General features: G+C 34.8%; 3 protein-coding genes across 3 annotated transcripts; 1 reads left to right on the forward strand and 2 right to left on the reverse strand.

Annotated features, from left to right (window-relative positions):
• Positions 1-765: 765 nt before the first annotated feature.
• Positions 766-3,007, reverse strand: LOC145591662 (amino acid transporter AVT6A-like). Its single transcript, XM_081648173.1, has 5 exons — positions 2,617-3,007; positions 2,367-2,522; positions 1,990-2,193; positions 1,260-1,725; positions 766-892 (listed from the first exon to the last, which is right to left on the reverse strand). Exons 1-5 carry the CDS (start codon positions 3,005-3,007, stop codon positions 766-768), a joined length of 1,344 nt encoding a protein of 447 aa, XP_081504299.1.
• Positions 3,008-3,701: 694 nt separating this feature from the next.
• On the reverse strand, positions 3,702-6,111 carry LOC145593180 (amino acid transporter AVT6B-like). Its single transcript, XM_081649687.1, has 5 exons — positions 5,685-6,111; positions 5,403-5,555; positions 5,067-5,270; positions 4,279-4,750; positions 3,702-3,903 (listed from the first exon to the last, which is right to left on the reverse strand). Exons 1-5 carry the CDS (start codon positions 6,109-6,111, stop codon positions 3,789-3,791), a joined length of 1,371 nt encoding a protein of 456 aa, XP_081505813.1. The 3' UTR covers positions 3,702-3,788.
• A 2,679-nt stretch (positions 6,112-8,790) lies between these two features.
• Positions 8,791-12,001, forward strand: LOC145591326 (uncharacterized). The gene is made up of 6 exons (XM_081647756.1): positions 8,791-9,423; positions 9,982-10,232; positions 10,355-10,730; positions 10,822-10,953; positions 11,029-11,204; positions 11,733-12,001. The coding sequence occupies exons 1-6, from the start codon at positions 8,875-8,877 to the stop codon at positions 11,854-11,856; spliced, it is 1,608 nt and encodes a 535-aa protein (XP_081503882.1). The 5' UTR covers positions 8,791-8,874; the 3' UTR covers positions 11,857-12,001.
• The last annotated feature ends 3,781 nt before the right edge of the window (positions 12,002-15,782 follow it).

Here is a 15,782-nt window from a genome sequence, read left to right on the forward strand (position 1 = left end):
ACTCCCGAGTTCACGATGTGAACATGTAGGTGTATTACTGCATTAGTGCATATGATCTAAGATGTAATCCATTGAATATGTATCGGTGAATGAGATCTATATGGTGGTGCCCCAGTTCACGATGAGAACATGTAGGTATTACAACATTAGTGCATATGATCTTACATGTAAACTATTGACTATATCGGTGTATGAGATCTATACGGTTGTCATACTTGTCACACACATGAATACACGATGTGCTAGCTTGTGTGAGAGATTACAAAGTAAGGTAACCACTCTAACTAGAGTTTCTATATTTAATCCTCATTAACTACAGAGTATACGAACAATTGAATGGTGGGATTATTTAATCCTCATTAACTACAGAGTATACGAACAATTGAATGGTGGGATTACAAGAGATTAATTTAGGAACTAAACTAAATTGAGTTGTTTGGAATACGTGAGTGACATCTCATACATTTAACTTTGTTCAACTTCGAGAAGTTTAAATAGTAGTTTCATAGATATGCACTTTCTGAAGTAGCTATGTGCAGTATAGTTCAATACTTCAATGGTATATTCAAAATTGTGTGTTGCCATCAATTTTTCTTACATCAGTCAAAGATCTCACGTTGCTGTAAATGATCCTATTGTAGATTGTGAACTCTGGCAGATATAATCGAATGATCCTATTGTAGATTGTGAACTCTGGCAGATATAATCGAATGCCCGTTTTTTCTATGACAAAACACTATGTTGATTCAGGACTAGGCATGATTATCATGTAGGCTTTGGGATCAAAGATCTCACGTTGCTGTAAATGGCAATCACATCCGCTAACACAGCAACAAGGATCAAGAAGAATGCTAAGATTGTGTCCTTCGTCATTGCTATTCCATGACGGTCCCTGAAACGGCAAAAGAGAAGCAAATTCCATGAGGGTCACCCGAGGTTCAATGATCTTTCTTTCATTATGAAATAATTATTAGAGATTGTTATGGTAATGCCACATGCACAGGGATCGTTAGACTAATCAGGATGAACCAGTGCCTTGTTACTTGTAATCCTGGTTGGTAATGCACTAAAAGCCGAGGCTCTTCAATATATGCTCCACAAATTCTTTAAAATCACCTTCTGTGTCCAGGCATGAAAAACTTGAGAGGAAAAGGTAAGGATACTTAGCAGCTTATCACAGGTCTTGACCATCAAAATCAGAGTTACATGATAAATTATTTATAATCGAAAACATCGTCAACATAAAGAAGATCACGTACTTGAGGACAATGGAAGCAGGAAATATAAATAGGAGCAAAGATCCAGAAGAGGCTCCAGTAAATTCCAAGGCCTGCCAGATACTAGGAATGAATATAGCTCCATACAAGATCACAGACATCAATATCAACGTGACAAACGCGAATCTCCAATTACCTGTCGCCAGGGGCCTTGCATGACGAAACATTAGGCCATCAAAATTTAGTCTTAGGGAATAGAAGATAACAGGGAAAACAAGTATGATATGACACGCATAGCTAACACGGACAATGTTGTTCAGCAACGAGCTGTAGGGAACGCCAAGGTCAGTGTCAAAGTTGGACAAAATATCGGAAGCAGTGGAGTTTGCAAAGAGCAAGAACCCAAATAAGCCTGTTAGAAGGTACACTATTCCAGAGAGTGAAAGGGAAGTCCTAACTACTGCTTGCATCTGGCATGGATCTTTCAGTTCATTTTGTATCGGATGAACTGCAAAGATAGATATCTAAATATCAGAGGATCATTTTGCCAATTCAAATTTCAACAAGTATGCAATTTTAAGACATTAAAAGTTGGTACTGGTATAATAGATCAATAATTAAATTGAGAATACTGTCCTCTCAGTTAAAAGAGCTAGACAAAAGCAAGTACTTAAATGTTATATATAACAATTGGGAATGACTAAGCGTCATTTGATATCAAATTAATAATTCCGAGTGAAGCTGTTATGTTGATGAGATCAGATTTTCTTACCATTGAAGTGGCAAAGGTATGCACAAACAAGAACAGGTACAGCAGTGAAGAGATTCCAAAATGATTCAAAGCTCTGAATAAGTGGAAACCATGCAGGCTCTTGTATAGTTCCCTTTACTAGCTTGAAAGCTGTGATTGCAATGACGACGACTATAAAGAGAACTGCAAGTGCAACTGCTACAGCTGAAGTGTATCTTAATGAATCTGCAACCATCATAACAAAGAATAATAATGCAATCTGCCAATCTTCAATTTACTTCATCAATCTCATGGTAAATTGGTCATAAGGCATCATAAATATAGTTACTAGAAAGGTTTATTGCTAAATTCAACTTAAATTTCTATGGTTGATTTTGTAAGAACAAGACATTACTCACCTATACGCTTACACCATATCAAAGGCATGAATGCAAATAGGGTTAGGACGAACAGCACAAATGCACGTCCTGTCCACCATTGTTGTCCAAACTCATCTTCTAGTACACCTGGGTGATGAACCCCACTTGAAGTAGTTGATCCAGAGAGCACATCCTCTTAATTAAGACATTAACCAAACAAGTGATCAGACTCAGACATGCTATAATCCTATAATTTCATTAACGAAACATACTTTGTGGTTAATCTTACCGATTATGATCAAGTAAATGATGCAAGTGCCGATATTGTTGATTACAACACAAAGCTGCACTAAGAACTTACCAATTTTACCAAATGCATCTTCCATGACAGAAGAATAAGAAAATGAACAAGATGCATCACTGAACCGAATCAAGAACTCAATTGAGGCCTCAGTCAAAAATCCACCAATTATAATCAAAATAACACCAGGAATAACACCTAATACTTTGATAGCAGCAGGTAAGCTCATGATTCCAGCACCCACAATGGTGCATGACAAATTAAAAACAGAACTACCAAAAGAGGCTCTCTTGTGAGCCAATAACGGAACTTTTTCATCTTTTAAGACAATCGAGTTACCCTTTTCAAAACTACTTTCAATGTCCTGAACAAAAGTCATCCTGTTGCTTATGAAGATACAAAATTTAGAACTAAGTTAATGAAAGTCTAGGATTATAAAAACCAAGAATATGTATGAAAAAATCAGTTCTAACTTCTGAAATATGCGTGCTAACAGTCAGAATCAGAAGAAAATGTATATTAATCTCCTAACATGAATGTCAAGATCAGCAAAGAGAGAAGCTAAAATATACTCGGAATGAATTTAGTTGCTTGTTAAATCATGAATATATATGGAATTGGTAGGAAAAAGAAAAAAAAAAAAAAGATGAAGACAGAATACAATAGCAGGGAAAAATATTGTCAACATCTTTTATTGCTTCTCCTGCCGGCACTACAGCATAGTTAGCACGTTGAGAATTAAAGGAAGAACAGGCCTTGTGTCAACACCTTTGATTACTTCTCATGCTGGCACTACAGTTTTTAAGTACCCAAGGTAACCCTCCCAAGACCTTACTTAGATACATACAAAAAATGACACACGGGAGAAAAGTAAAAAAGGGAGAGAGACAATACAATCGTTTACAGTTAGAAAAATAATTACCAGTAACGAACATCTTGACAGTATTCTGAACACTTTTCTGCTACATACACACAATACAGTTATTGGAGTTTTAACCCACTGGAGCAAATGCTACAGATATGGCGAAGCAACAACCCCCCCCCCCCCCCCCCCCCCCCCAACTGCAGGTTTTCCCATTTCCTATTAAAAATTGAAATAAGGCAAAGCACCATTTTGAGGAGTAGCACAAATCAAATAGAACTAAAAGGAAACAAACATTTCAAAGTAAGGAAACTGCATTGCTGTATATAGCCACCAGATCCGAAAATACAGCAAGAATGATCAAACCCCAGGAAATAATCTTGTCTCTCCTAGTTGAGATTCCGAGATGATCCCTGGAAATAGACAAACAAATGGATATAGATCAATGGCAATAATCAAATTTATGATGTGTTCATAATTTATACTGTATTATTGCCTACAAATCGTTCCACAATGATCATTCAATTTCCTTATAAAACTCTTGGGAAAAACAGAATAAATAAATAAACGACTTTTCTAATAAAATCAACCAATTTTGCTGCACATTAGGAGCAAACTTTTGAAAAATTTCCAAAATTGCCATCAGTGAAAAAATTTCACTAGTAATCTTCGAAAAAGTTCAGACTTAGCTAGCATCATTATTCCAAATGAGGTGAATATACTTGTGTTTAATTTAGATCAAGCAACACATATATACTAACATAATAAAACATACAAAGATTACAAACCTCAGAACAATAGAAGAGGGAAATATGAACAAGATCAAGGCTCCAGCTGTTGCCCCAGTAAACTGAAAAGCTACCCAAATACTGGGAATAAAAATAGCTCCCAGCAGGATGACGATTATTAAAATCAGTGTGATAATGGCAAATGCAGATTTTCGAGTATCTGAAGTCAGTGGAATGGCTGAGTTGTATACAAGGCCATAAAAGTTAAGCCTGAGAGCATAGAAGACAACTGGAAATACAAGAACAATGTGGGCTGCATAGCTGAGACGGACCATAGCATTTAAGACTGAGCTATATGGGATACCAAGATCAGAGTCGAAGTTGGAGAGCACGTCAGAAGCAGTCGAATCTCCAAAGAGAAGAAATCCAAATAACCCTGTCATTATGTAGATTGTACTGCATACAGAAAGAGAAGACTTCACCACCCCAGGCATCTGAGACGGATCTTGTAGCTCATTCCGTATTGTATGCACTACAAAAGGAGCCACACACAGAATTTCAGTATAAAAATGGGTATTACATGAATTTAGCCTCATTTTCAAGGGTAAATGGACATGCATGAAAATACATCAAACAAATAAAAGTGATTCTTAGATCATTAGAACTAAGCTCAGAATTTATTTCTTCAACGGGCCATTGTCAAACAAGTTAGCATCTTATAATATCCACTTTTATTGAGGGGACTAGGATCTATTGGGTAATGGCCACTGAATTCCAGAGGATGCATCAGCATAACAAATAACTTTTGAATGTGCAAAATTGACACCAAAGAAGATGTAAGATTTTACCATTATAGTGGCAAAGATATGCACAAACAAGCACAGGAACTGTAGTGAATAGATTCCAAAAGGATGCAAAATCATTTATGCGAGGAAAGAGTGATGGTTGTTTTATTGTTCCCATTGTCAGCTTGTAGCATGTGATTTCTACAACAATAAGAATGAAGAGCACCGCCAACCCAACTGCAATTGCTGAAGTGTATTGTAGAGCCTCTGCAGCCATAGAAAAAGCATGTAAATGCATCAATGACCAAAAGCTTCGTTGTACATACCAGATGATGACATTGAGTAGATAAGAGAGTATTGCAACAAAAATTTATAACAAAATTCCAAAAAATCACTAACCCATACGCTTAATCCATGCTGTAGGAACCAATACAAAAGCAGTCAGAAAAATCAGCACAAAGGCACGGCCTGTCCACCATTGTTCTCCGAACCACTCTTCTAAAATACCAGAATGGTGGATACCACTTGTAGTTGACCCAGAAATCACATCCGCTTACAAATTCAAACATGAAAAGATATCAGACAACTTATAGACAGGCATCTTGCACCTATGTACAGCAACTATGAAGTTATATTATGGAACAAAGAAATTGCTTAAGGCCAAGGACAATGGGCTTATACCAATTATTATCAAATAGATTATGGTAATGCCAGTATTGTTGATGATTACACTAATTTGGAAAAATATCTCTCCAATCCTTCCAAAAGCATCATACATGAGCTGCCCATAGGTATATGATCCTTCTTTTTCGCTATAGCGAAGCAATATCTCAACGGAGTACTTTGTCAAAAATCCTGATACTAAAATGAGAAGAACCCCTGGGATGATACCAAGTACTTTCATGGCAGCTGGTAAGCTCATAATACCCGCACCAACAATAGTGCATGACAAATTAAAGACTCCACTTAAATATGAAGCTGTATTAGCATCATCCTTTGTTATAATCAAAGGATGATCTTGCAACAATGGCACCTTTTCACTCTTTTGTTCTCTGTCTGTGCCCTTTGGAGGATTAGTATGCTGACTCTCAATATCAATACTCGTCATCTTTTATGAACTGATATTCAAAGGATAACAAGAATAATTGCAGGAGGCAATCAAGAATGCGGTTGCAGGTATATGACCAAAACTCAAGATAAACAACAAATTGATAGTTAGTTAACAATGTATTTACAACAAGATAAACCAAAAAACATATACTTTGAGACTCAAATGTCTCAACAGTTCAAATGAGGGTTATTCTGAACTGAGGCTTTGATAATATAGCTTTTTATAAGATATACTAGCTACCACTCAAAATCCCCTCTTTCCTGCAGTTGACAATCTGACATAGAGTTGCACGCCTCGCCGCGTACATCATGCTTAGTCATCAACTGAAAGTGACATATATTGGATTTGATCTTGAATGGTTTGGCCGTTTCAAATTTAGCGTGTCAAGGGACTAAAAAGCCGCCATTATGGCTTTTAAAATGGGGGGAAAAGAAGGCAGCTGAACACTTCAAGCATGGCAAACTTGGTGATTCTACATTTAAAAATGGCATTAAAGAGATAATATTGAGCAAAAGTGGGATAGAGCACATCAAGGACTTCATTAATCTTAGTATAAAAACTAGTTTTGCCCTTAAAGGGACATTAGAAGGTAGCAATCATAGTTAATAAAAATCATTTACATTTACATTTCCCACACGCAAACATTGAGCAGGATAGCTGGTTAACTCCTAAATCGAGATACAAAATCTAGAATAAGTCATTTAGAAAGTTCAAAAGAATATGTTTACATCCATCATCATACACGCGTATCAGGAAAAACATTGCCTTGTTCAATCTGCTGGTTTGACAGACGAGGCTGTGTTCAAGCCTCCAGAACACACACACCGCATTCTAGATAGGAAGAACACCATTACCCCCCAGGGAAATAATCTGCTACAAGAACTACCATAAAACTACATAAGATCCACTTTAGTTCATCCCAAAGATACCAACTTTAATAACACATATTGATCCTAATTTATACCATCATACATTGCAATTAGCAAATTATAGCAGTAAGACCAAAAGGTGTCTATTTCTAAAAAAAAAAAAAAAAAAAAAAAAAAAAAAAAAAAAAAGGTGTCTATATATATGCTAACACAGTTGGTTCTTCTAAAGTTTAATCTCCAAAGTTTTTACTGCCACACGGTCCACACACATGCCTAGATGATTTCTTTTGTTCTAAATGAGTCATTCAATTTGATTCCCAATCGCATTCACCAAACAACATATTCATAAAAGCAACAAATTAAATAACACACAAAGTAACTAATGTGCTATATAATTACATTAGCAAACCCAAGTACAAATTTATATGAAGCAAACCATGAATAAAAAATGCAGAAGGAAAGACTAATAGACTATAGTAGAATTATACCATCAAATTAATAATCCGCAGCAAATTCTGCATAAATTTCTCTAAAGCATCATCCTTGAGCTGCCCAATAATGTATACTCTCCAGGTATTCCGGAAAATTAAGCAAAATTAAATCCAATTCAATAAAACCCACAAAATGCTTCAAGTTCTAACATATTGTCAAATTTGTTTATGGGGTTGGTAATATATACTTAAACTATGCCTATTGCCTAATTATTCTATCAGTGTAGTAACAGAAAATAGTAGTAGCAATAATGTAAGGAAATTAGAATAATTAGTCGAGGTTGATGCACCTATGATTAATAGATAATCTCAGGGAAAAAATTACATTAAATTAAGCTAAGCTTAGCCTCGTGAGTCATGATGTAAACATTGTACATTTGTTTCAACTTGTGATTCAATCAATCAAATCCCTACTAAGGACACTTTAAAAGTGAAGTTTTACCTATTTCTCCATTTACTCATCTACTCATTAAATTAAGTCGAATTAATTTGTACGGAATTTTAACCTATCAAGGTAGTTATTAAAAAAAAAAAAAAAAACCCGTAATTTTAATGTTTATTGAGTATGTTTTACTGTGTTTTCTAATAAAGAATCATACTTATAAAAAGATTAAAGCATGCAACAGGCTGACCAAATAGAACCAAATTGATATTTGGGTCAACTTATACACCAAATAGTGTTTCTAGTACCAATCTAATTTGTTTCGTTCCAAAAAATAAAATACTCCCTCTGTTTTAAAATAATCGAAACAATTTAATTTTTTTTGCAGTATTTATATATTTTGACTATATTTTTTTTACCAATATTATCATTTAGATTTTTTTTTCATTATATTAACATTTTATATATCTTAATAATATAAAATTACAAATATTAATAATCAAAGATGAGCATTGACATGTAGGTCGATTAAATTATTGCGATTATTATTGAAACGAAAGGAGTACTAATTTAATTCAAAACGGTCTAGTCCGATACTCTGATTTTGAACCAACTTTCTTTTCCCTCTGTACTTTTTTTTTTTTTTTTTTTTTGTAAAAATAATAATACATGTAAACTAACAATTTTTTATTTATTTTATTTCTTTTCTTTGATTTCAAAAAAAAAAAAAAAGATAATGTACTATTTTCATTTTATATTATTTGCAATAATTATACATTGTTGCAAATACGTACAATAATATGAATAGGAAATTTGGAAGTAGCAGTTCATTTCCTTGCCGTTTTCCAAGTACCAATGGACCCCGTGAACCCGGGGTTCCCGCCATCACTTTCTAAAACCCTAAAATCTCATCTTTCCTTTCATTTCCTCCAAACCCCCGCCTTCTTCCCTTCTTAAACCCTCTCTTCTCTCTCCTCTCAATCCCCATTTTTCCTCTTCAATCTCCAAATAATCAATTATGGATGCTCAGAAAGTAAAATCTGACTTAGTTTTAATCTTGGATTTCGGGTCCCAATACACCCACCTCATCACCCGAAGAATCCGGTCACTTTCCGTTTTCTCTCTCTGCATCTCCGGCACCTCCCCTCTCAAATCCATCACCGACTTAAACCCACGTGTAATCATCCTCTCCGGTGGCCCCCACAGTGTTCACGCGCCTGACGCGCCGGTTTTCTGTGACGGGTTCGTCGATTATGTCGAAACCAATGGCGTTCATGTTCTGGGTATCTGTTATGGATTACAGTTGATTGTGCAGGAACTTGGGGGTTTGGTTAAGGTTGGTGATAGACAAGAATATGGAAAGATGAACATTGAGGTGATTTCTGAGAATAGTACGTTTTTTGGGAGTAGGATTAAGGGGGATAAGCAGGATGTTTGGATGAGTCACGGCGACGAGGTTTCAAAACTTCCTGATGGGTTTAAGGTTGTTGCAGTCAGTCAGCAAGGTGCTGTTGCTGCTATTGAGAATCCCTCTAGAAAATTTTATGGTCTTCAATATCATCCTGAGGTATATTTGATTAAAAAATTGAATTTAATGTATAATTGATTATTTGTTGTTAATTAATTGATTTAATTGATCTTTGTTATAAAGCTGTTGATGATTAAGTGAATTTGATTTATCATGCAAAGGTGTAATTTTATATCTTGTTTTGCCCTTTTGCTCTGTAGTGAGATGCTCTGTGTTAAAAGTATGATTGGCAACTTTTGTATGTATTTCAGTTAATTGTACTGTAGTATGTAAAAAAGTTCAATGGGGAATATGACTTGAAGAATGATTTTGATAGTTTGTGCTGAGTTTCTTATACATGTATAGTTGTATGATGTGACATTGTAAAAGCAATTGCATTGGCCCGATTTTGGGTTTGGTTAGAGAAAATGTTTGATTAATGTATTGAATGGAGGAAATGAGGTGCTGCTAGCAAATTAAGTTTTTGGTAGCTGTGAATGGGAGTTCTTAACTTGCTGATCAATGGGTGTTTTTTTAAAAAAAAAAAAAAAAGTTTTCTGGGGTTTAGTGTTGTCAAGTGTCTGGTCGTAAGTAACAAGGTTGTTGAACATACTATAGGTTACACATTCGACTCAAGGGATGAAGACATTGCGGTATTTTCTTTTTGATGTTTGTGGAGTAAGTGCAGACTGGAATATGGAGGATGTATTGAATGAAGAAATTAAAGTTATCAAGGAAACTGTAGGTGCTGATGATCATGTCATTTGTGCTTTATCTGGTGGTGTGGATTCTACTGTCGCTGCTACTCTTGTTCATAAGGCGATAGGAGACAGGCTTCATTGTATTTTTGTAGACAATGGCTTGTTAAGGTGAGATTTTTCACTAATTTCTGTTACAAGGCTAATTAGAATTAGGTTATATATCCTGGCACCATATATTTTAGCAGCATTCTTTTTAGGCCTTGATCGTAGTTTGTATAATGTTTTTGTAGGTACAAAGAGAGAGAACGTGTGATGGATACCTTTGAGGAACACCTTCATCTCCCTGTCACTTGTGTTGATGCATCAGAGCAGTTTCTTAGCAAATTGAAGGGCGTTGCAGACCCTGAGACCAAAAGAAAGATAATTGGAAAAGAATTCATCTGTATTTTTGATGAATTTGCCCAGGAGCTAGAGAAAAAATTGGGGAATAAACCTGTTTACTTAGTACAAGGAACTTTATATCCAGATGTCATTGAATCCTGCCCCCCTCCAGGAAGTGGAAGAAATCACTCCCATACCATTAAAAGTCATCATAATGTTGGTGGACTTCCAAAGGACATGAAGCTGAAGCTCATTGAACCTCTAAAGCTTTTATTCAAGGACGAGGTTTGTGTTTATACCCCTTGATATGAGAAGTATAGTGTTCTCTTCCAATTCACATCATAATTTTTTTTTATTTTTCGTGTTTTCTTTGAAGGTGCGTGCATTGGGGAAGATCTTGAATATCCCCGAGGGCTTTTTGAAGCGTCATCCATTTCCAGGACCTGGACTTGCTGTGCGTGTACTTGGTGATGTCACAGAAGGAAATCATTTGGAAATTCTTAGACAGGTGAGCAGATAATCCCTTTCATGGTTTAAATTTGTGTAATGTACCTAGGTTGATATAAAATGTTCTGCTCTTCAGGTTGATGAGATTTTTATTCAATCAATCAAAGATGCTGGACTTTATGATGAAATTTGGCAAGCTTTTGCTGTTTTCTTGGGCATTCTTTCAGTAGGAGTTCAAGGTGATCAAAGAACGCATTCTCATGTTGTAAGCCTGCGAGCTGTTACAAGTCAAGATGGGATGACAGCAGACTGGTAAGTACTGAACATCTATCGTTCATTTTGCATGTTTTAAATCCTGTAAACTTCTTTGTGTTTCTAGAAAAAAACACTCATGGACACAATTCTGACATTTGCTACCATTCCTGGAACTTCTTGTCCTCAAATTCATTAATATGCTTGATTGAACAGCTTATTGAATGTTGTGTACGTGTGAAAAGGACCATTATTTTCCTGAAGAACTTTGGTTTGTTGGAATAACCTCCTGCATAAAGAAATTGCTCCTACTTGTACAATAAACAGCAGATTTTAGATGTTTCGTTGTGGTTATGTAATGTTCACGACACTGACAACGTACAATTTGGCCTTAGTCCTCCAATTCAGTGGCAAAAATGAACCATTGTCAAGATCTTATCAGCTTTAGGTTGAAGTTTGAGTCATTTGACCTACATCAAATAGTCCTTGATCTTACCGTTTTGTTTTTGTAGATTCAGGCTACTATTCATGATGTAAGTCAATTGCCTTTATATCGACTGACTAATGGGTGTTGCTTAATATTTTCAGGTATCGTTTTGATTCAGAATTCCTTGATCAGGTGTCTCGTAAAATTACCAACAATGTTCGAGGAGTGAACCGAGTTACTCTAGACATAACATCGAAGCCTCCTTCAACTATAGAGTGGGAATGATATGATAATCTTGGATGACCTTAGCGAAATATTTGCTCTTTAAGCAAACTCTTTTCATTTATCCTATTGTTAATCAGCCCTTTATGAACAACTAAGGTGACTAAACTGAAATTTATCTCATATAATTGAAATTTATTTCATTGTATGTGCTTATTGCCTAATTCTCTGTTGCAGAAACGTTACTAATAGACTAGTAGTACTATGGCCCATAAGACCAAAACCTACAGCCCAAACTCTAACAAGTCCCAAGTAGATACACCTAATTTAAACTATTGGATTAATTTTTTTGGTGTATAGAGAGCCACAACATCAAGTGATGAAAGTCAATTCTAGGATCACCTGAAATTGGGATTTGGGAGAGAAGCTTTAACCACTTGAGTTATTCCTTACTCTCTAAACTATTGGATTAATGATATGATTTAGTCACAACTCGAAAGTACGAACTTTGACTAGTATTTCATCAAGTAGGTGATCTTGGCACAAATGCTCCAATTTATAATTGCATGGGATGATTTTACATTGTCATGAGGAAAATAATGAAGAATCTTTACAAACTTGGTACCGTAGATAATTTTCGTTAGGAAAGTAATGAAGTATCTCAGACAAAGATGGTAGCAAGAAATTCAATCTTTATGGCTTTTGACATTGCAAAAACATATTAGTCAGAGGATTGTTATATTTGAAAGTGCACTCGATGTTCTTTTTTTATTACGATCATCGTGTTATTAAATGCTCGGGGAGAAGGTGAAATTATATTTTATTTACAAGATTCTTTGTCAAAATTCTCATTTATCGCGTGTTCGGCGCTAGTGTTTGAGTAGCTTTTAGTGGTTCGACTTGGTCGAACCACTACTTAACAAAAAGTGTGACTATTTGGCATAGTAGTGGTTAGGGTAGCTTTTAGTGATGGAGGTAATTTTTATGAAAAGCTAGAAATGTTAGCTTATGAAAGTAAAGGTAACTTTTGAGGTACCTGTTGAAAATTTAATCTATAGTTTTAAATGTAAAATATTGATTTTTATATGTAACAGCTAGTCAACCGCTACTTTACCGAACACTCATACCTCAATTATCTATTTTCACAGCTACATCTTGTTCACAGCTAAAAGCTACCTACACAACTAAAAGCTACCTACACAGCTAACAGCTACCTTCACAGCTATATTTTGCCGAACACGCCCTATATTGTTTTAAATTGTAATACAGGGTCTTGATTTTTAAATTTTGATAAATTTGTATTACAAGGTCTTGATTGTTAAATTTTTACATGTAATCATTTTTATTTATTTATTTATTTATTTATTTGAAGGATTATACCATTAAACTTAATCTTTAATCTTCTTGATATGCCCCAAAAAAATAATCGAAATTCAATCTTTATTGTATGTCAATAGAGTGGGGAGATTTTTTTTTTTTTTTTAACGAGAAAAAAAAGGGTTTCATTAATGAAAGATAGCCAAACGGCACTTACAAACAATTCCTAGGAAATCTAAAATTCCAATACAAGTACAAATCACCTTAGATTTAGTTACATCGTAAATTCGATTAACGATCGCCTTAATAAAAAACTTTATTTGAAGCAATACAATCTGTGAGTTAGCATTAATTCGGCTTGAGATCCACGGATGAGTAGTTGTTTGGGTGAAGAACCTCATATGGCCTTCTAGATACTTTCGGAGACGATGAAACCCTAAATCTTCAATCTTTAGTACACGAACAAACAAACAAAAAAAAAAGCCTAATTGAATAAACCATATCATAAAGATGGGATCCATTTATTGAAAGCAAATAAAAAGTTTTTTGGGGCTTACCACCGATGGAAACCCCTATAAAAATTTACAATTGAGATCAGAAGAAAAGAGATGGAAAAGAAGAGAAAAAAGGAGAAGAGTGAAGGAAAACCTTCAAAAAAAAGCAGAAACAATCTAGCAATTGAGGCTAGAAAACCCTCCCAAGGGAAAACCCTAGAGGGAACCAAAAAAACCTTCTCAAGGAGAAAACCTAGAGTGGGGAGATATTACTATATTCAAACTTGTCCAAAAAAAAAAAAAAACAGATATTACTAGATCCACGGATGAATAATTGTTTGTTTTGTTTTGTTCTCTCCATCTGTGAGAGTCTGTCCCAATTTTGTGGGTTTTTCCCAATTTTCTAGGATTTTGGTTCTCATCCATGGATGAAAATTTTATTTTTAGGATTCTTCTAATAATTGGGAAGGTGATTTGGATTCTTATGGGTCTGGGATTTGTCATCAATCGGTTGATCAAAACATCAGCGCAGATTGCGGAGGTCTCAACTTGGAAATATGCAAAGACATCGAAAATCATTGCTCACGTCAAGCTTGAAGAGGTGGAGTATGAGCTATGCTAAATATGCACATTAGTTATGATTTTGATTGTAAAAGTTATGATATTTTCTATGAATCTGTGGTTTATAGATCTTTATTATTGTAGATGTCGTATAGCTATTATTTAATGATATTATTATTTCCCGTTCAAAAAAAATATTCAAAGCCTCGCTTCTAGATATAGGTGCAAAACCAGGTGTAAGTGAACCGAGCCGATCAACAAACTACTCGTGTTCGAGCTCGGTTGAAGCTCGTTCATGTTTGTTTATTTATTAAATGAGTCGAGCTTGAACAAATTTTGAATCTCGTTTAACAAATGAGCTTGAACACGAACATAGATATACTCGTTCAAATAAGATCATGAACAACTCGTTTATTTATGTTCACGAACTACTCGTTTATTTATGTTTATAAATTATTGATTTATTCACAATTGTTAATTTAACTTTTAAGTTTATAATTAAGATTTAATTATTATGTTACTTTTGAGATTTTCAAATGTCAAAAGTATAAAGCTCGTTTATTATAAAACCTTATTTATTATTAAGCTCGTTCATGAAACACTCGTTTATCAACTCATTTTTTAAACGAGTTGTTCATGAGCCATTCGTGAACATATATTGCACTAAATGAGCCGAGCTTGAACAGATTTTTTCGCTCGCTTGAAAGCTCGAGATCGTGCTCGGACTCGATTAAGTTAAACGAACTTGAAAATGAACAAGGTAGTACTCGGCTCGGCTCGACTCATTTACACCCGTATGCAAAACCAGTGAAATAACATGATCAATCGATCAACTATGAGAGTTGTTTATCAAAAGTGTTATTAGATGATCACTAACCAAATAGTTACTATTGAATCAATACAAATTGAAGGTTATCAATGATCAACACATCGTCTTTCTGTTTTCATGAAATCCAATGAAACACTAAACTCATATTAAATTTGAAATTGCTTAATCTTGTTCTCATTAACACTGATATTGTATGTACTGAATTTGAAATTGTTTAATCTTATTCTCATTATAGCTAATTATATCCATTAAAACACTTAACCTGTATTTTAACGATAAACTTCATACACATATATGTACTCGCATCTATATCATCCTGTTCTCCATTGTGCTTACAATCAATTATACAAAAAAAAAATAATGAATAAATAAATGTAAATACAAAACCAATTTGAGAGGTCACGAGTCCAGAAGAAGTGATCTCGATTTTTTCATCATGTCTAGGTAGAGACCAAAGATCCCAACCAAAATGGCATAACAACTCAAAAGATAAAGAAGTATCGTTCATTTCTTCATGGTCGTTCGAGATTATGTAGGATTATACACGGAATATCCTTTTTTTTTTTACTCTCTTTAGCCTTATGCCTCTTAATTCTTATCCTTTAGGGGTCTTCCACCACTAGCAATTTTTTTTTTTTATTTAAAAAAAATCTATTTATTCTCAACTGTCACGAACCGTAACAAGCTTACAACCGATTGTATAAAGAAATTCGCGCAATCTTAACTCTTCATGAGAGTACATCCTATTTAGGAAGATAACTTTCTAATTGGGGTATGTATCAAATGGC

Source organism: Chenopodium album, chromosome 18 (assembly GCF_948465745.1).
Source record: "Chenopodium album chromosome 18, dcCheAlbu1.1, whole genome shotgun sequence".
NCBI lineage: Eukaryota > Viridiplantae > Streptophyta > Magnoliopsida > Caryophyllales > Amaranthaceae > Chenopodium > Chenopodium album.

What these genes read in the sequence shown, in the direction of transcription:
- LOC145591662 (XM_081648173.1), bottom strand. Translation starts at nt 3,007, where the DNA reads ATGACTTTTGTTCAGGACATTGAAAGTAGTTTTGAAAAGGGTAACTCG. An exon ending in CATTTACTTGATCATAATCG is followed by an intron (nt 2,523 to 2,616) that starts GTAAGATTAACC and finishes GTCTTAATTAAG; the next exon opens with AGGATGTGCTCTCTGGATCA. An exon ending in CCTGCTTCCATTGTCCTCAA is followed by an intron (nt 893 to 1,259) that starts GTACGTGATCTT and finishes TTGCCGTTTCAG; the next exon opens with GGACCGTCATGGAATAGCAA.
- LOC145593180 (XM_081649687.1), bottom strand. Translation starts at nt 6,111, where the DNA reads ATGACGAGTATTGATATTGAGAGTCAGCATACTAATCCTCCAAAGGGC. An exon ending in AATCTATTTGATAATAATTG is followed by an intron (nt 5,556 to 5,684) that starts GTATAAGCCCAT and finishes TGAATTTGTAAG; the next exon opens with CGGATGTGATTTCTGGGTCA. An exon ending in CCCTCTTCTATTGTTCTGAG is followed by an intron (nt 3,904 to 4,278) that starts GTTTGTAATCTT and finishes GTCTATTTCCAG; the next exon opens with GGATCATCTCGGAATCTCAA.
- LOC145591326 (XM_081647756.1), top strand. Translation starts at nt 8,875, where the DNA reads ATGGATGCTCAGAAAGTAAAATCTGACTTAGTTTTAATCTTGGATTTC. An exon ending in GTCTTCAATATCATCCTGAG is followed by an intron (nt 9,424 to 9,981) that starts GTATATTTGATT and finishes AACATACTATAG; the next exon opens with GTTACACATTCGACTCAAGG. An exon ending in GATGGGATGACAGCAGACTG is followed by an intron (nt 11,205 to 11,732) that starts GTAAGTACTGAA and finishes TAATATTTTCAG; the next exon opens with GTATCGTTTTGATTCAGAAT.